This window comes from Temnothorax curvispinosus, unplaced genomic scaffold (genome assembly GCF_003070985.1).
Source record: "Temnothorax curvispinosus isolate PA1 unplaced genomic scaffold, ASM307098v1 QBEX01004926.1, whole genome shotgun sequence".
Classification (NCBI taxonomy): domain Eukaryota; kingdom Metazoa; phylum Arthropoda; class Insecta; order Hymenoptera; family Formicidae; genus Temnothorax; species Temnothorax curvispinosus.
Window position 1 is genome coordinate 412,069 of NW_020214706.1, and position 26,112 is coordinate 438,180.

Here is a 26,112-nt window from a genome sequence, read left to right on the forward strand (position 1 = left end):
ACGAGTTTGTAATATTGCAGAAAGCAAGTTTCTTGAAGTTTTGTACATTAACTGGGTGAAAATACTGATCTGAAGATATAAACTGTTTTGTATCCATTTTAACATAGACAATTATTATAGTGATTGTTTAAAATTAATTAGAGATCAAATGTTCAATTTGTTTCCGTTTTGTCTGTCATGAACTTCTCATAAATTTATATCCAATTGAAAAGCTCTCATGTTTTAGATAATATTTTTTTCTCAGTGTTAAAGGCGATAGAAGACACGCATAAAGATTAAAATGTCCATACTGAAACTTATCGATCGAATCATAACCTTTGAATAACATTAAAGCAGCGTTCCTGTCGCAAGATACGTGACAAGATCGCCCAGCATATTACGTATCTACGAAACGCCAAGAGACATTAAAGAAGATAAACAGGCGAGAACTTGGGCTCATTCATAATTCATGCCGCTAATTTCTCAAGGTGGCGTGCAGTCCGCGTTATTGCATTATCCGGAAAATCCTTGAATAATTCTCATCCGACGAACTCGCGGCGCGAACTTTCGCCCGGTTACCGCTTTATCCGTCATCGCCCTCTGTAAAGCCGTTGTACCGTCGCGGTCGTTCCAATTGCAACTGCGCGAATGCACGAGCGTTTTGCGTTCCATCTCGAGTTAGATCCTAGTCAATTAAATTAAATTATTTTTTATAATCAAAATGTTCTTACTGGTTCATTAGTTTTTTAACTCAACGGATAGAAATGGGAATAGAATTTGATAACGCACCATGACATCAGCTACCGAAACGTTTAAAAATCATTTCAACCTAAATTCACGAAGAAAAAAAAGTTGGGAAAATAGTACAAATAAAAATAATTGTACAAGTTTTATTTCGCTAAAATGGTCGTCGATGACATTTATATATGAAAATGTTAGAGTTTTATTTTTAGTTTATTTTTAATGTCACATTTTATACATTTGACAAAACATTTTTGCATTTTGAGTGTTTTTCTCTTTTGAGTTCTTTTTTGTCCAGATATCTAAGATTCATAAAAGATTTGTAAGCCATATTGTGCCTAAACGGATGAAAAGGTTAACGACGATGTCCCATGATTAGTCTGAAAATTTTCACCTATGACGTTAATCCAATCCGGTTAATAATATTTCGACGCCGCGGCGGCGGTTATTGCGAGCTACATCCGCAATCTAATAATTTCGTGAATCATACGGTGGTCACGCCGTGAGCGGAATAATTGAAATTCCGCTCCAGATACTCGTATCAATTGGATGCGCATTTGTTAATTTAACGCCACTCGCAGCGCCGAATCTACACTGCCGATATCCGTTTTCCTTGTATTTACCGATGAGCGAGTTCTGTCTAAGGTCTGAATAAATATTTCCCGCTTTGCAATCTAGCCAATATCCGTTAATCGAAGACCGATACCATTATCTGTTCTCACGCAGAATTGATTGCGATACTAGACAAACAAAAGCGTTGTGCTTTACAGAGGATTTTGTCTCTACATAGACGGGGGTACATACATCCCCGCATTTACAACCGTTGTAATATTCATGCAGATGTTTTAATGTGGATTACATTGTTTATTGCCAACCTGCTTTAATACTCGACAACGAGTTCCGTTCCGTTTACGCACATATTTGATTAAAGTTAACGTAAAATGGTCGAGACTTGTTTAATAGAATTATTCGTTGAAATTCTAAAAGAGAGAGAAAGAGGGAGAGTGGAGAGAAGAGATGAGAGAGAGAATTTCATGCAGCTTCTACTATTAAATTATATAATAAAATATTTTTTTTTACTTTTAACAGGAAATGGCGTAGCGTAAATACTTTTTACGAAAAATATACTGAATGTACATTTTGATATAGGGACAAACCTCTAAGGCAACTCTTTCCGAGCTTTTCCAATAAAATTACAATTCTCTTCCGTTACAATAGAATATATTGTGCACCCGGCTAATTTGCAGTTATTAACTTATTGCAAATGTTGTTTAATAACTCATCTTATGCTACATTACATGAACTCTGCAACAATTTTTTAAATACAATGAACGTAAAATTATTATATAATTATGAATATTAGATATATGTTATGAATATTTTTGTGGCTGAAAGAACCATCACTAATTGTAGCATGTAGCATGTAAATCACACGTGACTTCACACACTTTTACAAGAATAATGCTTACTTATGAGAAATATGCAGTCTACTTTTTTGCATAACTCCTTAAGCAATTATTTATCAAAACAACCTTACGAAAAATTCAATTTCCGTTGTTTCTAATTATCCTGCAATTTCTTAGTCAACTGGATAATCACGAGCCGGCATTCCCCCGGGGTTGTTCGTAACGGGTTAGAAATCGGAGTACTTTGTTTCGCACGGTGCAATATAGCCGCTCGCAGGTCGACTTGCGCAATAACAAAGCCTCGGCCATAAGTCGCGCGGGACGTAATCGCGCGAGGATCGTTCTGTCTTATAAAACTTTTGCAATTTTGAGGGAGGTGTGACTGACGTGTAATAACCTCCGTGCTGCCGTCGGCGATGGCTTCGGACATGATTTCCGGCCCCGACCGTCGGTCGCCGCCACCGCGGATTTCATAACCCCGCGATATCGATTCGCGAAGCTTCGCTCACAAATTAACTCGAAGTGGAATCCGTTTTTTTTTTCTCACATCCGTGAACGCGAATCCGCGGGTATGGACAAGTTAAATTAGCCATTTTGCCATTTTCCTTTCTCTTCCGCTCCGCCATTTCAAGCAAACGTCGTTTCACTTGATGCGAAAATTACGACAGCACGCGAAAACAATATTTAGCCGTTCACGTATTAGATTGGATACAAGGTTGTAATTAGAAAGAGATCAAGTTTATGAACAACATGTCGAAAGGATGTAAAATACTTTCAAAAATAATAGTAGGATCGATTCACAATGAAATTATATTTAATTTATTAAAAATGCAAGTTATATATATAATATAATTATATAATATGTAAACTTTATATGAAATTGTACATAAATGGTTATAGTTTGATGAAGTTAATATTGATCCGCATAAGTATTAGCCTGCGTAAATATAACGAGGTACTATAGTACTTAATTGATTCGATTTCTCAAATTGTAAGATAGATATCAACGATTTTACCTTAGATTCTACTTGAGAATAAATATTTAATATTATTCCTGCCTATAACGCGTACTTTTCTTTTTGTCGATATTACGAGCGAGCTCTCCATGCCTGGACGAATCTAGGACACGCAGGAATAGAAAAGTTCATTATGTTTCGTTTGGGCCGCGCTAATGAATTTCCGGGAAATTAAACCTGCGCTTTTACCTAACGTGGTAGACGTTTTGATATTTATCATGGGCACGCCGCGAAACTCGCTTAGCCATTTTAACAGCCGCGGTAATGACGCGAAAATGTATCGAAACGGTGATTGCATTTCGTGCAGAGCTTTGGTATCGCATCACGGTCTCAGCCATTGAAGTACTATTAATTTCGAGGTGTAATACCCAGTTTCCCATCGCACACAGCATAGATAAATATAAAATAGCGTGCATACGAAAACATATATGCTTTATTAGGTTTTTTTATAGGAAATTGCGGCTACAATTTTTCGAAATTTCAAATCAGTTTACTATTAATAATCACTTCGTACGTACTCGCGCCGATATTGTTTATTAATATTACGTTAAAAGTGGAACGTTAACTTTTTTCGCATTGCGCTCTCGTTGATTCTATATTTATATTTCATTTTTTCATTTCCGAAAGTTTTTATACAAAAATGAAATAGAAATATCGGCTGAAACAAAAGAGCCTATATACGTGGACCAGACCAAAAGCATGTATCTAACCGCGTTGCACAATTAAATAGTTATCGATTATGCAAACACGAATTATAATTAAATGATCACATCGACATTACTGATCTAATTAGTGACGTGTACGAGCCTCGTAAGTATAATGCGAATGTAATGGACGAACTTTACGCTCGAGAATTATAATGGTCGTAAAAAGTTGAAGAAAAAAAAGCGATTAAATTAAAATTCTGGAATATCATAGTGCGTCTCAGCCGACAAGGCGAATGTTTTTCTACTTGAATTCAATTTTGAACGAAGTTATTTTCCCGGCTGCGTTGACTTTTATGACTTCTCCCCCCCCCCGTAACATTGTTAATTCTTTGATCTCGGGAGATTATCGGATGACAAAGTTAATGAAACCCGAACCGAATAAATCACACAGATAGAACAAAAACGCGGGAGGCCGCGAATAATCATAAATATATAGAATAATTCCTCCCTCTTTCCATCTCCCCGTTATCGGAGGATATTAGAAACCCCGACTCGCAAGCGCCAACGATCTCCCTCTCGGTTTTATCGTCCCATAAAGCGATTCGCCCGGGGAATCATTCTGTATTTAACGTACACTCGAACGAGCCATTCGCGTTCGTAACGCTCTATTACGGCGAATAAAAATTTGTATTTTACGCACGGCGCACCGGCGAAAGATAATTTTGTGAAGGACAAAACACGAAACGCTAGACTCACGATATAATCGTTACATGCTGATTCCATCGCGCATCGGTTGTCGAAAACGACCGACGATTTCGTCTGCGTCGAGAACCATCATCGCGGCGCCCATATCATGCTTGTAATTGCGAGTAATGGGTTTCACAGATAACAGCGACACTCCCTTTATCCGTAATTGTCGAGTACCTTTTATTTCGTCGCAAGATAAGAATCTTGATCTCGAGATCCCGAATTCGGTGAATTCCGTGAATTATCGACCTTAACCTTTTTTTATGTCGCCAACTTGCGTTTAATTTAATGTAATTACGGCCCGACCATAAATTTCAGAACGCTAAGATAATAAATCTGTTGAGACGTTAATGTTTAGGAGAGAATTCTCACTTCTGTTTTAGATGTACGGCAGTTCGCGAAAGCATTCATGCGGTGGTACATCTGTAATTAGAATGAATAAAACGCTTTTGATGCGCCACTATATAAATTCTCATATTATCGGTTTTACGAATATTTGTATTAGTTTGCATAAGACTATTTCGAACTGAAGTGTATGTACAAGCTGTCGCTAAAGTCATTAAACTTTGTGACTGTGTTCTCACTCAACACATGTTGATAGACATTAATTATAGAATACTGTATACATATACTGTGTCTAAATTAGCTAATATAGAGAGCTGAGAGAGAAAGAGAGAGACATGAATATTATAAGAAAAATATGTTGTACAAATGATGGGATAAGAACACCATTCTCTGGTAAATTTTTTAGCAAAATCACACGTAAATACGATCGACTTTAGATCAAATAATACTGACGCGACATTAATACAAAAGGCAAAATTAATACGCAATATATGGATAACTCAATAAACATTCTTAGTGACATCATTTTCTCGAAATGGACCAACAAAAATAATCGCATCCAGCATCGACGTGGTATTAAGTGAGTGCCATTCTCAATCGAAATCTTTCCGAAAACAACGGAGGGAAGACGATTATTGGGAATGCTCGGTGACGTGCCGTGAAGGTACCTCTCTAAGATGCGTATCTGAGATTCGGTTGAAGTGGTTCTGGGGCTTCCATTAACAATGAGGGTAGAGGTTTTGGCAGGTAGCGGGCTTGGATTTCGAAGGGTGACAAAGGCGGACGGAGGAAGACGACCGACGCGGCGCGCGACGAAGAGAAACTGTCCCCCGTTGTTGCTTTCGATAATTTGGGAGTCTAATGTTTCGCTCCCCCTCGGCATTCGGGAGAAGCGTTTTGGGGATCCGGTTGGGGCGAAAGAGAGACGAGAGGGAAAGGAAAGGCTGGAACTGGGCGAGAAGACGGGCGAGAGGCGCGAGAGAGAAAACAAATTGACACCTGCACGCGAGAATAGAATCTCGGGGCTGTGACGGGAACGAAAGCACCGCCGAAGGTGATGGGGAGACGATTGAATAATGCAGGCGAGAAGTGAGGAATCTGCTTAAAAGTCCGATCATCCAGTCTGCATTCTCCAATTGTTGCCCACGAGAAAGAAGACAGCCGATAATATTGTCAGCGAGTACCGTGGTTAGCCAAAAATATTAAATCGGCTAATAATGCAAATTCTAACTTTCTATGAGTTTTACAGTGTAATTTATAACGTTATTGAATTATAATATAGCGCGATAGAGCAGAATGAGACACGCCGATTAATTCTCTACGTATTGAAGAAGAGTTCAAATATTGAAGTAACTTGATAAGTACTTATAGCACAATTTATTTGTCATAGAAATAATAAAAATAATTGATATTAATATGATATTAATAAAAGGTATAGATAAGATTTTATTAGAATTTAGTAACTCATAATTAACTCTTACGATTTGAGAAAATATAAATAGGTATGACCAAAACTCTATTTATATTAATTATTGTGAAGAAATTCAGTATTGTATATATATTATCATACATAAATATACCGTTAAGAAACATTTGTTCCTTTTACTTGTCTATATAAGTAATGCCGACTAGTTACCATTGATCATTATTATTATAGAAGTTACTTCCCAGTTGTCGGTTTTCTCGTTTGTGAAATGCAGATAGATTCTCGCCATGAATAAATCTCTCTTAAGTATCTATGCTATTCTTCGAAGGGACGAGTTACTATCTCACGCTGCAGTTTATTGTGCAAGTAGAGATTCATTAGCACTGCCGTAGTATATTATGCTGATACCGCGAAACATCTCATTTCGAGATACGGCACTTTTGCTCAGCCCCCCAAAGTAGAATTCTCCGAGATTTATTTCGACGGCTTCTTATCCCACTTAAGACATCAGTCTTTTTAAGCCTATTACGCAGCCCTTTTAATATCATCTCTCTTTTCCTTTTGGATGTCTCGCGGGCCCGTCGGCGTTAACATATAAACGACGGAATTCGATGGCAGCTCCGTATATCATAATTTGCCGTCATAAACATTTTACTTTGAAAATAGCTTTCGGATGATGTACGCGAATCGGTTTATCTCGAAAACGTATCCGTATCTTGAGAACGACGCTGGACTGTCGCGCGTACGATATAATATAGCGATAAGTAAATCTGCGATCTAATCCGCTGTCACATCACTGACAGTATCTCATCATTTTGTAAATCCTTTCGCTTATATTATTGCATCCACGCATTGAATAAATAAGTACAGGTCAATACTTCTCTCAAATCACAGTTATTTTAGCATACGAGCTGCATTAAATCGTAATATCGAAAAATCACGAGTTATGAGAGATGCATACTTTAATGAATTATGCATATACATCGTACGAAAATTTTGTATTATAAAACGCAGCACGCAATTAATTCATACAATTATTTGCTTCGAAACAACGCTTCGCTGCTAAACATTCCGGACGAAAAGTACAGAATTTCTCAATTTATACCAACAATAAGTCAAATTTAATCTGCTAAACTGTCTTAAAGACGCGTCAAATGAGGGTACGTGCTTAAACGCTCTCGCTCTAGCGTAGCGTAGCGTCACAAGCGACCGTCATACATCGTCATCGCGCGGGAGACGCAACGAGCTCGATGCACTCCAACACTTCATGTAAAATGATGGGCGCGAAAGGCGCCGAGGCATTCATTATGCGATGCTCTTGCATACGCGCGTATATGAGCGAGTTTATACGCGCGGTCTTGTTTGCGTTGCGCTCAGGCCGAGGGAAATTAAGAGACTAGGTCGCAGGTACGGGCGAAGATTACGGGGGCGGAAAACGTGGGAGCAGCTCACAGCCGGGAGTTTACGGCTGTTTACGGTTGTTTCCGGGGGTGTTTACGTAGCGTCCGAAATTGAGAAAATCAAGAGGCTCCGTCAGCAGAGCTGTAGAAACGCGCGCCGAGAAAACTGCAGATGCGCGAGTTGCGCGAGCGGGCGGCCTCGCCCGATGAAAGGTGACCGACATCGAAGGGATGTATGTACTTTGAGAAAATCAAATGCGCCAAACCGAAATCCGTGAATATCTCGTTTGAGTCCTTAAGGGAAAACGAGAAAAGCGTTCCCTTTTACCGGAGATTCTACGAGTATTGACGGTAGATATTGACTTCAGCAGCGGCATAAATCAAATGCCATTGGAAAATGACTAGAAAGGCAAATGAATTGAGTCAAAGAAACAATCGAAGAAGTCCGCGCACAAAAAAATTTTAAATAGCTACAAGGATATGATGAAAAATTAATAAAGAAACTTATTTTTGGAGAAAATATTGTCAGAAATATCTGTTAGATCTTAATATAAAATACTGTGCTTTTATCTTATATTTTATATAAAAGTATACGGTCACTATGTGTAAAAGTATACAGGCCCTATTTTTAATGCTTCCCGATAAAGTTCATATCTAAACAAAAATACTTTTTTACCTTTTTTACTTTTTTAACATATTTTTCACATGCAGATATTTTCTTTTATTATATATTAAATAACGTGATGTATCTTGAATAGTTTGTCTTGTGTTACAATATATCGATTTACTTTTGAGTCATTCTGGAATTTTGCAAAATTTTAACAGAATGTTTAATAAGATGTTTAATTTTGTTTTTACCCGAGCCATTTTTCCTTGAATGTAAAATATGTGAATGAGCTATTTCAGAAGAAACACATCGACTATATCAAAGGCAAAATTTAAAGGCACATTTAAATTGAAGTTTATAAAGAATAAATAGGCGAATATATAAGTTATATATAGAGGTGTCTTCTTCATCGAAATTGAAGCAGCTGCTGCGGTCAAAAAAATCAGGGCGCGAAGGTAGAATCCGTGGATCACCGTGGACGATAATGGATGAAACGCCGACAGAGAAGGTGAAACGTGGAAACGAAGGTCGGCGTTGGGGAAAGACAGAAGGGTGCTCCTTGGAGGGTGTTCGCAGGGTTGCCTAGTTCGACGATAGAGTTTGAATAATGCAGACTTGCACAACGCTGCTTAAAAGTGATCGGTCCACCCTCCTCCTTCCGCCCACCCCCTTTATCCTCTCTTCTCACCGATCCCTTTAGAATCTCACTCTCAGTTCGTCTAAGAGTACGAACTAAGATTGATTTTGGATTGGATGGGAATTGGGAATAGTGAGCCTGTTACTCTGTAGCAGCCCTCCCCTCCCCCCTCTTTCTCTCTCTCTCTCTCTCTCTCTCGTTCTTCTCCTTCGTCGCGTCGGTTTGATTTTCTTTGCTTTTCTGTTTCCTCCCGATATACATACGTACACATGCGTTTACATAGTCGGGCGTAATATGTTTATGTAACTGGAAAAGGCGTTGAGGATGCGTTATATTTACGATTTCAGTTGAGATTTATTACCTTGGCGATTATAGAGAAAATATAGAAGATTCAGTTTTCGAATTCTAAAACGACAATTACTAATAACCCTACATAAAGTTTACAAGATATATACTTACGGTATGATCTAGTTGACGATCTGGCTCGATATGATCTCGCTTCGTATAATTTACAATTTTATTCATTTACTATTATCTACTACTTTCGCGTCGTATTTTCGTATTTTTCGCATTCCATTTTAAGAATCGTACAATGGATATTAACATTTTCATCGTCGCATTCATTTCGCATTCGCGGCTATCGCTCGCTTTCACGCTCAATTTACATATTTCGCTGCGTCTGTAATCACCACCGGCACCGATGGAATTATGGAAAGGACGTCCTTTGTGGACGTGACCGTATATAAAAGCCCGGTCTCTGGGCGAGATTTATCCTGCCGACGATCAACTCTCCCAGGGGAGTATAAAAGTGCCAAATTAGAGTGGTACAGCGACTGGGCCAGTGCCGTGCCTATATAGGGCACGGCGAAAGCCCGCATTGCGGAATGAGAGATCGCCTATCGGGCTATCACTGCTCCCCCTACCCTTCGCGATGCCAATTTGCGAGAGATCGCAATTCCAGATGATGCGAGAACATGCGAATCAGAAACTGTCATTTATATTCTCATTCTAATTCGGTCCTCCACAGAACTCATTACGTCCTCGACGACATTTAATAATTGACGCATCGTTTAATACAATTTGTACGTATACTATGTTCTTGATTATCATTCTCATTTCTCGCTTCCGAAAAGTTCTACCTGCGAGTTCCCAGTGTAAGGGAAGTTTAGTTTACAACAAAAATATCCTGCAGCCCGTAGTATATTTATCAGACTGCAGCACATTCTCCGAAGGCTTGCCGTTCCATGATTATTTTAAATCAAGTGCATTCCGTCTTCTGCTCGTTTATTATTAGTGTTGTGTTACTTAAGATTGAGTTGCATCACTGAAATACGTCTTTTAGAAGAATAATCTTTCCCCTGCAGTACTCATTAAAAACTTGTAAAATTAGACGCTTTAGTTGCAAAATGCATTGCACAGAAATAAAACTGAACTAAAATTTTCAAAGTGTCTAATGTCTACCGATATTTGCCGTTGGACAAATCAGAATGGCGGAGAATAAATATATGTATTGACGTATCGTTGTGTCATCGTAACTAGCGATGACACCTAGGTCTGCAGCGGCGCCGACCGAAACACCGCATTGCAGACACCCTTTCGAGACAACACCGGCATCGATATCCTTTTCCACTCACACAGACATTATATATTTGTATTCATAAAATTTACGGAACTTTACGAAATTTTTGTGGCTCGGTATTTTAATTTAATTTAATGGTTACCTCACGATCTCTCGTTCTTCTATCCTTTCATTTCTCTTGTCATTGCTTTACTTTTATTGTCTCGTTTATTATTTCCCCGGCGATTGTTCATTACATATACACGACTGCACAAAAGTCGAGCTATTTTTTAGGACTTATTATTTTTAAGCGATTAACATGCTTATAATTTTGAGGCAATCTTTGATGTCGTTCAACGATGTAGCTTCTTTTGTAAAGGAAAATAATGTACGAGCGACGTAATAACTTCTACGAGATCGTTGCTAGTTTGTGGCAACTCGATCGTAGGAGCGCAACTATTTGATCGCAGATGAATATTGCCGTGTCTGCGAGCCAGCGAAGATAAACGGGATAACGGATGGTGGTCTGCATTTTGAAAGTGATTCTCGTGCAGCGTGCGAGCGGCAGCTCGCTACACCGAACTCGGCTCCCGCGAGATCGATGCGTCAATAATTTCCTACGACGATCGTAGCTCGTTCGACTCGCCGACATTATTCATCGTGTGGAATTCCGAATAAAACAACCGAGCGGAATCACGTTAAAAGCTTTCTGTCTTTTTCCACCAAAACGATTCCACGTTTCCTTCTGCCTACTGCCTGTAGATATTTCTTTCTCTCTCGCTCTCTCTCTTTCTCTTCTTATCGTCCTTATTCTGCTCTTTTCTTACCAGGTACCCGTGTACTCATTCTTTCGCTATTCTCGCTCTTATCCATCACCTTGGTTTTCTCTACATTCTTCCAATGCTCCGTTGAAAAACGTGAACGTGAGCGCAACGAAAGGGATAGTGAAAGAAGGGCAAACGGATAAAACAGAAAGAAGCACCGTGGAAGTAAATTTCACAGCGCAGTTCATGAAGAGTGCCGGCAACGTAACACATCGAAATGCCTCTCTCGTTCTTTCCGTATGTGATAGTGCAACGAGAACCGGCGGGAGGTAGGTGGGAGGGAGGAGGGGGAGTGGAAAGTAGAATAAAAAGGATTAATTGCTCCCTCCATCTTTATCCTTTTTTTTCGCTAAAAAGCCAGTACAATGGCTCATTATCGGAGATTTTTACGTAAGGAACGAGCGCGGATCGAGGTAGGATCGATCGAAAGAAATATTCCCTCTCATATCGCGCGCTGTTCTGAGAGGGGATACGTTAACGACCCGCGGTTGATATAGTCTTCTATAAATTTGAAAAATTTTTGCTCGCTCACGACATCTCGTACGTGAGGACGTTAACTGTCTCGAACGCGGAAAAAATGTGAGAAATGTGAATTAGATACATTTACATATTAATACAGCATCCCTCCTCCCCCCCCCCTCGTTCATCTTTTACCAAAGAACTACATATATTATTTATGCCCTCAATTTACGTTGAAAATATGGAAGTATATTATTTTCTTTTAGTATGTAATCTAAAAATTTATAATCTAAAATTTTTACGTGAATGTACTCTTATATTTATAAAACGTATATTGACACAAGAAAATCTGAAAGTGATAAAGTCGAGTAAAATACATTTGTAACATCATATCATATACTGATAAAATCAGGTCTCTCTCTTCTCATTAAATTTTCGCATTCCGTTTCTGTAATTTCTTAGACAGTGTGGCCGAAATAAATGCACGCGTATACCGTCGATTGCTTATCATAAAACACCAGAACATGAATTCGTCACGATGGCCCTCGGTTTTCGGACCACGTGGCGAAAGTGAATTTTTGAAATCTGTTTCTCAGACGTGAAAACGTGCCGGGAATTACGACTACTGGATGTTGCTGGCCGGTCAAATTTTTATCACGTTTATTCGCGAACCTACTGGTCAGAATGAGGCGATCGATGCGCATAGGCGTCACGGCGTCTGAAGCGCGTTTTACGTTGCAGAGAGAGAAGACCATTACAGACGCCGATTACTGCTAGTAGTCGGCTCGTATGACACTTTTACGAGCGAAATAAAAGTCTGACAATAGGGGACAGAGAGGCTGTAATGGGGGTCAATAGCACAGAGCGTTGGGAGACAAGTCAAGCCCGCGGAATAATGTCTCGCAGGCAAAACGTCGTTATAAAGAAAAATTGTTTTAAATATACATCAAGATAATCGAGGTCGCGCGAAAATGAGCGCGCTAACGACTAAGACATGATATACGTTTTAGATGAGTAGAAGTAGGTTTTTAGGATATGAGTACGCGATTTGTAAATGTAAATGATTTCATGATTTAACAATTAATATCGGTTATTCAATTTAGCTTATTTGCCTTTTCTTCTATTTACATTTTCAACATACAATAATCTGAATGTAACGTTACTCTTTTGTATTTCAGAACGCTGGTTGGGGAGAATGGTCACCGTGGTCGAAGTGGTCGCCGTGTACGAAGTAAGTCATTAATTTGTGAATATTGCTTTAATTTTACAAATGTCTATAAAGTGTGTCGCAATACATTTCCTTTTAATTATGATTATAAAACATTCTTTAATTATTCTTTAATTATTCTCGCCGTCTCTTTACGACTAAAGACGAGTTACGGGAGTGCCGCGAATGACATTTGCTTTAATTCCATGTTCAGCTCTCGAGAGGACACTAAGAAAATCATTCTTATTTCAAGAACTTCCGTCCGACATTTCCTCCGCGATAACGTATTTTGTAATAATATGCCCGTCTATGTACACATACGAGACAGAAGTTCTTACTTCTCGATGAAGAAATCGTATTCCAGAAGAAATTCTGCGACACGGAGAATGGCACATCCGGCGTACACATATTGTTCCGCGGTAGTCGTACGACAAAAGGGCGATCTTGACGGTGGCCTCGCCTCCTCCGCATGCAAGGCATGATCCAATCCCGCGATTTCTCATCGTCTGTTTCGTGCGGTTCTAATATTGAGTCCTACCGGTAACACAACCAGAATGTTAAGCGTCCCGGAACTCATTTTGGCGGCCACCACCGGCAATAAGTTTGTTCCCGACTCACCCCGCTCGTTTTTCAGTTATACAGAAGTGGCCAGAAACTAGGAGACGTAGCAATTTATGGCACTTACAACTTGCGAACTGCACTTGGTCGGGAAACCCTTATTGTGTGATCTACAGCGCTCTACTTATTGATGTTTCTACACCATCTGCACGTACCTTAGAGGGCTTTTCTCTCTATTACAATTTCTGATATCACCAAATTAATAAAAAATATATGTAATAATAATTATTATTGGTGCAATAATTAATGATTACGTCGCAATGATTTTTTTATTACTGTAAATGATAATACCGCTTGTAGGAGGTATGACCATGTAATAATATATCGTCTTTAACGTAATTTAATTAGTGTTGCAAAATTAATAGTACTGAATAATAGAGAATAGACTTATTGCGTATTGCGTGTATTATTTATAGTCACTTAAAAAATAAACCCATCCGCAACATTATTTACGTAATTACAAAGCTTCGTAATTGGAATTAATCTGTACGTGTAATGTATGCTACGTATTATTATTCCAATTAACTAATTGTTTGTGCGTCGGTTATTGTTCAAAGCAGATAATTACTATCCGTGTAGAATAATGCGATAAATCGATATTGACTTCTCCAAAACTAGAGCCAAGTCGTGATCAGTTCAATCGGCAAAGCCCATTTAATACGCGATGGTTATACTATATAAATAGTTAAGTAATGCAATCCTCGTTTCAACGTATTGTACAACCAAGAGATTCATATAGCTAAAGAGGGGGGAAAGGACAAGAATACGAACTACTTTATCACGTAATCATTTATCCATTGATATTATTTGCTATACCGCTATATTAAGGGGTACTCGGTTAATTTGGGCTCATTTTTCCATAATGACCCTTCTCCATTAGCTTATCTTTTATTTCTCGTGTCTTGGCACTTCTAAAAATTTCCCGACATCTTAACTGCTTTTTTTATGAATTATAATTCTATTTCGGAGAATTCCGTATTACTCTTACGAGAAAAATAACCTGAAAAAGAAATTCCGAAAAATATCCACGTATCTTCTCGAGCGTCACTTAAATGAATTTGCAGTTGTGATTTAATACGAAATCTATACTAAGAAGCAAATGACGAGTAACTCACAAGAATTGTATTAACTTTAGTCGAAATATTTAATGTATAGAAATAATTTATATAATGCTTTTCGAGTAAAGGACTTTGACTTATATATGATCGTATAATTGGCTTATAAACACTTCAAATCATAAATGACACTGCTATTTAAATGTGCGAATGTATTTTGCACTTCCGAGCGAGGCCAACTTATACTTGTTAAGGTAACGCAATTTCCAGCGAATAAAGATCGCTCATGAAATTAGCGTGAAGTAGTAAATTGAATTAACTAACTGCGTCGCGACGGCACGCAGTGGTGAAATGCAATTAAACTCTTGACGATTTCAGCGCGCCTGGATTATGAAAAGTTTATTGAATAAGCGTGCCTAAAGGAAAGACATCCGGCCGAAACACGTTTAAAAAAGTCATTATACTTCACTTACAAATTTCTCCTCTCTTTTAGGACGTGCGGTGGCGGAATCTCGCGACAACAGCGTCGATGCAGGCGTAGATCGTGCAAGGGGAAAATCTGGACTACCCGATATAAAATCTGCAATCCGGAGGTGAGTATTTCCCACGTCTAATTTGTCTGAGAACTTATCGCGTCGTGTTTCGTGTATCACATGAAAATTCTCAGCTTTGTGGTATCTTTTTCTTACAGGTATAATAAATTTTATCGCCATAACTCAATTTGCTCTAAAATAATGATACATGAATTGCTAAGATAAAAAACAAGTTTTAAATAAATTTTAGTGAGCAGTTATTTAAAAAATTAATTGTTCCATCACTAACAGAATCTTAAGGTGAATAGAGCAAGCAAAAGAAGAAAGTAGTGATAAAATATTATATTTAAATGCGAAATATGTCATAGCAGAAGGTTCAACAAAATGTTGCCAATAACGAAGTTAATTTCGCTCTTAAATCAGCAATTTTCAAAGGTAGCCGATAATTTTCCACGACAGAAGATTCTCGGTTTGTCTTTAACGATGTAGAATATATCAGAAACGTATAAGGAGAACCAGCGTTTCGCTTTATACGGATTAGCGCATTCAAAGCGGATGTTATCAAGCAATGATGTGGGAAACCGGCCGCTATTGATTTTCCGTTACGCAAATGTATATAGGTTGTATCTTAGATCTACTAGCTTTTCATTTAGGGATTCTTTTACGTGCGCCTGTTGAAGCACGAGTACAACCGACTTTATCTAAAATTCAAAATAACACGTCTACGCAGTAAAGCATCGCGCGTACATCGCGCGTATATTGAAATATACATATAGACGCGTAGAATTTACAACTTCAGCTACTCTCGCGTATAAATTGCATGTTCAATCGCGTTGCATTTAACGATGCATTTAACAGACATCGGTATTTTACGCTTTTCACGAGCGATTACTGAAATTACCGTGGAGAGGTGATGCGGCCCTGATGACGAGCAATAATGCAAACGGATCGCGTCGATTACGAATTAAATGACATTTATTGTCGCAAATCGTTCTTAAATATTTTAGCCCCGCGCTGAACATCTGCCGGCATCAATGTTACACCAACCGAGATGCAAATTGGATACATGATGAATTCGATATTGGTGCATAACAGCCAACAGCGTTCCTCGTGTGTAAGCACGTTCTGCATCGCGGCGAAAACCAATACGCACGCTCTGCAGTTATCCGGGGTACCCCCCGACATCACGATATAGATACAGGTGACCCGACCTATATCCGTATCTGGGGCAAGTTTCGGAGAGAATGCGGTTGTACTATTAAACAGCTCGACTTTGACGCATGTCTTATCCGATCGATATCGCCACCCCCCAAGTCGATATTCTTCGTTATTCTGCAACCCCACTTAACTCAAATGGCTTGTAACGGAGGGAAACATACTTAGAAAGGATCGATATTAGTCACGAAAATCGCCGGTAACCCGAATCAAGAAGTTTAACGACCTATCGTTATTATTTCGCGAGAAAGCAATTATGTTCCTAATCGTGTAACCACACTCGCGTGTCTGTTAATAGCCTCGTTGTAAATTTCATCGTGTTTAGTAGTAGTTTCATATTTTCGCGTGCGCATTTCTGCATTGTCTCTGTGTTTCTGTTTCGTTTTATTATTCAATACTTCTCGTTTAGGAATTGTGACTGTTTGCGTACGATATCTTTATAGCATTACTTTTTAATTATCGGGGTAATTTGTCTTTCCACCTTGTCCTCAATCGCCACAATTGAGAAATAAGAAAGGCGAAGGAGGGGGGGGGATTTCCATTGCCCTTAATCTATTTAATTCCAGACAAGATGACGAGTGATGCCTTTCGTATTGCTTGAAATTTCCAATAAATCAAACGTCGATCGAGGCTGACGTCGAAATCGATCAGAAATAGGCACCGGCTTCATTCCGTGTGTGACCATGACGTGATGGCACGGCGCGGCGACGCTTCTTCCCGCGAGTGCATTTCACGATACTGCAGCTCCATGTATATTAGTTTCCGCGTCACGTATCAATCAATTGCTGGAACAGCGGTTCGATAATACGCGTATACCAGGAATACGTCCTAAAGCCACTTTCAATATAGAGCTTCTCCGTATAGCGTAAAAGAAATCAAAAATATATGAATTAAAATATTTCCAATCGATTTGCCGCGCTGTAAAGTAAACCGCGTCGAAAAATCGCCGCCGCACATCGAAATTCCGTGCCATTAGAGGTACCGGCTCTGTATATTAAACTTCTCAGATTCATCAGAGAGCGATTAGCGACGCCACTTTTCAAACCGATTAACACGCTTGTCGCATTAACGCGACGACGCTCGACCCAAATTGACGTCGTTAACTGACTCGCTCAGCACAACGGCGCGGGATCTCTCTCGAGAGATCGTATCCCGAGTTCTCGTAAAATCGTAAAAGTGCAAAGCACCGTCGGTCCCAGATGGGAACGGCCTTTGTCGCCGGGCGGCCGCGCGACCGACGCGACGTGACATTCCGCCTGCGGGACGATGTTCGCCCCGACGCTTGACTTGCACGAGAAAATGCACTCGCCTATGTTCGTACACGCGTTCACAGGCACGGCGCAACAAAGGTATATCGGTGGCCGTCTACAAAGCCGCGTCGATCTTACCGAGACGCCTTGCCATCGACCGCGCGTTCTCAGCCTTTTCGCGCTTACTCCGTCCGCATACGTGATGCGTAATATCTTTTCACTTAACCGGTAACTGAAACGTTTCATTGTCGCTCGCTTACATCTCCGGATAATGCGGAAATACCGTGTATTATTACTATCTGTAGTTCTAGAACTACATTAGACTATTATATACTCACAATCAGCCCAATGTAAACGTGTACGTTATCGTTGTTGTTCTTCTCATCACTTCATTATTTTCTGTTATATCAACGCGCTCTAAAAAAAGTGACCGAGAAAGAAGAAAGTACTTAATAATTCCTTTTGCAGGTCGCTTTATTATAAATATAACTGGGGTTTACAGAGAGCATACATATATTAGCTTTACGTTAGCTTTGACAACAATAATAGTGTTTTATAAAATATTAGCATGCACATACTGGTGGCTACAATTATGCAGGAGTTTACGACGCGACACGCAATATTATTATGCGCATGTATGCATATCGCGTAATCATAAATACACCGTGCGATATACCGCAAGACAAACTTGTTGACAAATTTGCATCTTCGGCTTTGCGCGGGGTATAAAAGCACAGCTACGGAAGTGACGGAAGGACGGGAAGAAAAACGCGAGTCCCGGCCTTCGTCAGGTATTCCGTTCGCACGATGAACGTGAGCGGCACTAGGTTTGAGCAGATTCCGCGAAATATTCTTCGCTTGCTGCATTAATCTTTCCGGATTATCCCTATGAAATGCGATAGCCTCGTAATTTTCTTACATTTTACACTGGCCCTTTGGATTTCTTGCGTATAAGGAACAATAACGAAGCATTTGCAAACTTTACGCGTCGCGAGTATATTTTCTTGTTAAATATATTTAAATATATAAAATATTTTTTTGTTAAAATATATTTTTTATTATTGACGGAGTACCAAAAATGTAAAAATTTTTAGGAACGTGTTACAAAAGAGAAACATTTATATCATTATCTTCTTTTTTTTTCCGTGATTACGAATAGATGAAATTTATATTACGAGAGTGAGGTTTTTTCCGACACTTTGTTCCTAAAATTTGTCGCATTTTTTCCTGTGTCAAAATGACATGGATTTTGTTCTCATCCGTGAGGCATCTCTCATTCAGGCTGATGGACAATTTTCCGTGAGCCATAAGTGCTGCCTCGCTTCTGTGCTTTTTATGACGTCACATCCAATCGACATCCATGATTGGTCAATAGCGCGCGACCCTCTGTATAAATGACCGTCCGTGAGCCCGACAATTCTGATATTATCGATGCCTTGCAGCTATTGCTATCGAAAAAGATCTGATTTATTATTGCCAGTGGCAATTTTGCACTGCAAGAAACAAAGAAACTTATGCTCACAGATGAACGAAAAAAACTTTTACTATAATAGACGAACGTTTATAATTTGACGGTCTGATGTTACATTATATAAAAGAAATATACACAAAATCTCCCCCTACGAAGTTTTCTTTTTATAGCATTAAATTTACTAACAAAAAATATGTTTCTCGCAGAAATTTTAATCTCCTTGCTTTTAACAAAATTATTATTTCTTTTAATTAAAAAAAAATGTCGTTTACAGAGTTTTTCCATGGATTTTTATCGGAGGCGTAAGCAAAATTCCATTATGGAAATAATCGGGATAAACACAGTTGCGTTATCAATCCCTCGTGTATCTCAAACTTTTATCATGATTACGACCGCGCGACGATCGCGAGTAGTCATATTTGCATTACCAGTGCAATTCCAAATGTATCTGGTGATTTATCGTCGATAGATGGCAAGGTAGAACTTTTAAATCGATCGTTCGCAGGTCGTGATTGTGACCCACCAGACAGTCGGGGAAAATTGATAGGTTTCGTCACGGAACAAGTCCTTTCCAAGAGGTCTTCGCAAAGTAATCGAAGGTTACCGCGGCCAAATATTAATTGCTCGACTCAGAGGTCTTTGGTTAACGGGCGGTCTCCTTGGGGAGAGGCCGGAGACAATAATTTAGGGACGGAATGTTGTAAATTTCAAGTTAAGTCCAACTAGGAGGGAAGTTACGTCCGCGTAATACTTTTCCTTCGTCTCAACCCTTACTCCAAATTTCGCTACTTCTTTCATTTTCTCTTTGCGTACGGCAGTAAAAAAAAAGCGCAAAGCGAGAGCGCATACAAATGTAGATTTAAAGATTCACTATTTCGTAAAGAGCGTTATGCAATTATTCCGTTTGTATTCAGCGCTCCTCTTTGCACGTGTATAAATGTTGTAATTTTTCCTTGGTGCAATTAATTACCATTTTGTTACAGTTTTTGGCAAAATTTATTTAATTTACTGAAGCGAAAATTACATCGAATTTATATTATATATGTTAACTATTGTTCCTTTTTTTGTGTGCTGTTAAATAAAAACTGAAATATTTATTCTACTGACATTTAATGTGACTTAATATACCTAATAAGAATCTCGAAAAAATCTCTGATTTAAATATTTATAAAGTAATTAAAATTTGATTTATATATTATAGGTATTAAAGTTAAAATTTATTATAAAAAGCACATTACATTTATAATAATTAAAGTTGTGACCGTAAATGCGCTTCTTAATAAAACCCGCTTATGCATAAAACTATAACGAGATAAATTCATAAATTACATCTGTAAAATGTCAAGTTTTATTTTCACTTATAATTAACCGCATACTTAAAACGTGTTAAATTAATCACTAGCTTACAGACGTACACAGAGTACGAACGCATTATAACAGATGGTAACCCATAGTTCTAGTATATACATATATATATATTCTAAATCCGGTAGTAACTCGGATACTTTTCCGGTGAGTGCAAAATGCGGAAACCAGAATTCAATTTAGTTTCACTGAACAAACATGTGCCTTGACCACATACACACAATATATGAAACATAGCGATAGCACTGAGCACAAGTGTGCAGCGTTGCTAAATGTATCATCGTTCGCACATGAGTATCAAGTCACGAACGATACTGAATATTTTCATGACTGATTGTGAGTTTATTAAAATGAGACGTTTTTTAGTACGCTTAGACTACATGAAACGTTATTACAAGAATGAAAGAAAGCAACTGGTTACATAGTTAATTACGATTTCATGCAAATACCTTTGCTGACGTATATCTCAAATTTATTTATTGTTATGATCTGTATATCTATACATATGTCAAAAAATTTCTATAACATGTTTTTAAAACAAAAACTTCAAGTTTATTAATCAATTAAAAATAAAGAGTAATTTTATCTCCAATTATATTATTATATGAGACAATTGTAAAATAATCACATTAATTTTAAAACACTTTGCTTAATAAAATCAATCGAACAAAGGAATTTTATTGATATTTTTAACTGTGCAAAGAATATATTGATGTATATTGCCACAAGACAATTATTTTTATTTTGAAGTACATCACGATGTTATAAATTATATTTCCACAACCCATCTCTTAAGCTTTACCATTTTTCAAAAATGTGAAAGTCCTGATATTTTTATTAGGTACAATAAATGTAGGAATACTCGTGAAAGAGATAATCAGACTCGCTTTGTTCGTAGCATTTACGCGGATACATATGCGCACGGGAAAATGAAGCAATATTATTTTCAGTGAAATATTCTGAAAAGGGACGTGGCCGTAAGTTTTATAATGGAAGCTTCTGCGTTACATCTTCCAACATCTACTGCATAGAAATAGTATCTCGATGAACGTAATAAAATTAAATAGAGCACAAAAGTCTCTATCTCGGAAGGAATCGTGTACATCTCGCGCATTCTGGTCTCTATTCTCGCTATTATACGAATTTGAAATATTACTAAATATGACAGCGTATATTTAAACATTATTAAATAAGACAACGCTTTCAAATATTAGTGTTGATCTACAACCTTGTTTTAAAGAATATTTAAGCTCTAAGCCGTAAGAAATTGACCAATCACAATGGAATGTCAGGAGAATACTCGATTGTGATTGGTCAATTTCTTACGGCTTAGAGCTTAAATATATCCTTTAAAGCACGGTTGTAGACCAGCACTTAAGTATTGTCTTTCAATATTTTCGAGAAATGTTAAATTGCAACTGATAATTCGTATGTCGTACTTAATAACGTCAATAACGATAATCCGCAATCCGGCTGCACAGAGAAAAGTGAATAAACCAAGTGAAACCGAAACGTGATTTACTCGCGACATAGATATGTGCGATCGTGTCCGAACCAGGATCCGCAACGGTTAACGCGCGTGTCCGCTCGCGTGCACATATTCGAATAATACAGCCGGTAAAATCGCGTAGCGCGCATCGCGCGAAAACGATACCGTTGTAACTTTTATTAGAATCACCGTGACCGTAACTTTACAGGGATATTAATGTCGCGTTTGGCGCCGCGCGTCGGTTATTCGTTACGCGAGATTTTTGCGGAAACGAGACACCGGATTAACGCGTAATACATTACAATATACATACATTTGTAATGTATCCCCGCGGAAGCGACGTACTTGCCTTTGTCTCCTTTCTGATTCGGAGGCAGGCAAAATCTGGATTTGCGATAATTCTTTACGTGCAAAAATATACATGGAAATGTTAAATAGAAATTATTAATTCGGATATTTTAAGATAGTTAACGGGTTATTAATCTTCTACAGAAGTGACATTATTTTTGTCTAATATAAGAATATAATTTAAGTTCAGATTAACCCTCCGTAGTCACACCGGGTCAATTTGACCCGAGCCTCAACTTTGGTCGTAAATATCTTGCGCGTAACTTGAAAATTGGCGGGCATGACGCCCTCTAGCTGTAATTCAAAAAAAAAATTTAAACACAAATTTTTCGCAAATTTTTTTTATATGTTAAAAATTCCTGAGGCCCTTCTTTTTTTATAGCAATCAATTTAGCAATATCGCAAGTACATTCGAGAATTTTTTCAACACGATCGGTGGATAAATGGTCAAATGGCGAACGGTCAAAGTTCGTCTCGGGTCAAAATGACCCAGAGTGACTTCCTTGTTTGAAAAAATAGGTGTGACTACGGAGGGTTAATCTAGATTTTCGACAGAATTCAATTTATATTTATAATTAAAAAAATGATTTTTTATTTCTTTTTAAAAGACTTGTCGATCTAAGATATTACGCGCGATATAAGTTATTAAATTACGGCAAATGTATATAACACGTGTGAAGTTTGCTTGCGCTAGTTGCTAAGAAAATGTACAAATCGAGAAAGCGGATGAGCAATCATCACGTTGAAATATATCTTGATCGTTTGCGAGGGGGTATTTGCTTATGCAGTCGGCGCCGTCGCAACTTTTATTAGACACCCCCCTCCCCCTGTAACTGCAGTTTTACAAGGCTATTAATATCGCGTTTAGTGCAAGCAGGCCAATGATGAATCCTGTTACGTCGCGGAGATAAATAATGGAACTTCCTTACGGAGCTAAATGCGCCGGACTCGTGCATAATGCATTACTTGCAATTCCACGATGCGCAAGTAATTGCGGACGACAGGAGTTAGGTGAATTATTATTCTCGAGGATAGTGTCTGCCACTAGAAACTATTGATGACAGCGCTGTGAATGTTCATAGCGACAATTAACCGGTTTATTATTATCGAGATCGCATAAATTATTACATATTTACATAGACGATGAAGGTTTATATAGACTGACTGAATATTTGACAGCTAAAACAATTGTAGAACGTAGGTACAAAAACTGAAAATCTCAGGCACATTTATCTTTTAATTTTTTTTTTTATTGAGACCAGCTACATTGCAGTATAAGGATATCTTTTATCTTTGTCTCGCATTAATAACAATTTTTTTTTTTAATATCAAGACCTTTCTACATATGTCTTATCTTCTTCTAATGACATATGCAGATTTTTCTCAATCAAAGATAATTTCTTGAATTTTATTGACTTTTAATATCACGTTCTTTAATTAAGGTAATTATAATAAATATTTTTAAGAACATGACAATATTACAAATAATCACGAATGTAAACTTGAAAGATAAATGTTTACGGTCCTAATTAAGTTATCACAAATTTTTAAAAACGGCTGACAGACGATACACACCTTTTTCGTTATCGGCATCGAACTTGTTAATTTGCTGCGCGCAATGGTGTTCTCTAAATATCAGAGCCACCGTTAGTTACTCCCACGTTTGTCGCGTTTTATTTATCAAAACTCGAAAGTTGAACGATACACAGTCGACGTTGGATTGAATTACATGTGACTGACATGTCCCAGTGGTACGACAATTCTGACACTCACCGTTCGCTACAGTTTGTGATGCATGCATCGCTGCGACAAGCATGTGGCACGGCCAAATGGTTCCCTTTTAGGGTCACAGCGTATAATTCACTATACGCGGTTGCGTGACCTGACAATTCGGGGAAAAATAACGCGAGAGACGACACGATCTCCGGATAATTAACAAATTACAAATTATTATGTTTACTAACGGACATCCACTTCCGCAAAAATTTTGTTCAAATCGACGCGCACACACAACAGTACTCTACATCACTCTGCATTCATATTTCATTACACGACAATTTAAAGCGGGGTTTCTCAAACGAGTGGTTTAACTATATCTTTTCTAGTCATTTAAAGAAAAACATACAAGATTTCAAACTACTGTTAAAGAGATCACCATATTATTGTGCATCAAATTTAAACAAAACGCGTGCATTTTCACTAACAATCATTGAAGGCTTGAAATATTTTTTTACGTTAAACAAATATCAATAGTATATTGAATCAACGTATCTATTGTGACTGCGCGTTTAAGCAGATATGTGCATAGGTATCATGATTGCACGTAATCACGGCTACTTTAGAGATGCAGTGTACGATCAATTGCGCAATATAGATAGACGACTATTTACTTATTATCTCATTAGTGTAAATCGCGCTCTTGCGATGTCAAGAACAGGTTTGCACAATTAAAGACGATGCGAATCTCGTGCTACGTACGAGGCGACTCGAGGTCGCGTCTCAAAAGAATTACTTCTAGGTATACAACCTGAAAAACACATCTAGAAAACGAACCTCGTCACCCTGGGTAAATTTCTTCCCGACGCTAATTTTGTTCTCTCTCGGCGCGCGTACGTACATCCCAATATCTCAGTTAACCGCGAGCGGAAAAAATGCGCAATGCAAACGATGAATTGTCGACGGTCCGAAGGAAGTTCGTCAGCGCGGGCCAGTTACGCGAATTACACCGGAGCAGAGGCCAGCCGCGATTGCGGCGGCGGTCGGGAAGAATCACGGCGAATAAAATGAGCGAAGAAAAGGGAACACAACACCATTAGTATAACGAAACGGGGAGGCGTGCACTGAATTCAGATTCTCGGTCTTCCACAACTGTCGTCCTTCCACCGTTTACCCTCTCGGTGTCTCTGTCCTGGTTCTCTTTGGTTTCCCTCGGCGCACTGTGTTAACACTCGTAATGGCGCGGTGTGTATTTCAGCGAGGTTGTGCCCTACCGACGTTTTACCAGCGACGAAAACAGGGGAAATTCATTTGCGGAAGCGAGACAAAAATTTCGCCGCCGCCGTCGTCACCGCGACGCGATAACGCGGCGAGACGGCGAGAGGTTTCGCGCCCCGGTCGATAAGACGGCCGTGCCAAGTGATTAAAATTAATTTAGGGTTTTGAGATTCCAAAGGACGGGAAGGAGACTAATGAAGCCGAAGTTGAACTGAGAACCGCCATTCACAAAGCTGAATATTTCCACAAACGTGAACACTTGTAGGCAAACAAATGAATGTATTAAGTAGCAAGTAAAAAAGCAAAAATTTTATTTGGATTAAATTGATTGAAAGAATCATTTAGAAATACTTTCCTTATACGAAAAAGCCTAGATAAATTTTATTTTAGTCAGAGTTAATTCGAAATTAGCACATATTATGAATAACAATGTTTAGGTTTAGATGAGCAATATAATAGTTAAATAATTAAATCATTAAATTAAATTCTTTCAATTTCCCAATGTGGTATTATTTGCGAGCTTAAATTTGGATTAAAATATAAATCAAATTAGATAAATTAAATCTGTTACAGACGAATTAAATCACGCAGTAGGTGATAATAATTTTGTCTTATATATTTATCCGTTAATTCATTTACAAAGAATTAAGTAAATTGAAAATATACCAACAAAGATAAATTAAAATTGATTATTCGGCAAATAAATGGCTAAAGCAGTCATTGATTAAAATTAAGTTTCCTTTTAGATTAAAATGCTCGTTAGCCGTTAGTTGGA

At 38.3% G+C, this 26,112-nt stretch overlaps 1 protein-coding gene across 1 annotated transcript in view; it reads left to right on the forward strand.

Moving 5' to 3' along the window:
- Positions 1–26,112, forward strand: part of LOC112454224 (protein madd-4) — a 183,309-nt gene that overhangs the window by 109,537 nt on the left and 47,660 nt on the right. The window contains 2 exon segments of the mRNA XM_025015491.1: positions 12,971–13,023; positions 15,166–15,265. Of these exon segments, the coding sequence (XP_024871259.1) occupies positions 12,971–13,023; positions 15,166–15,265 (153 nt within the window).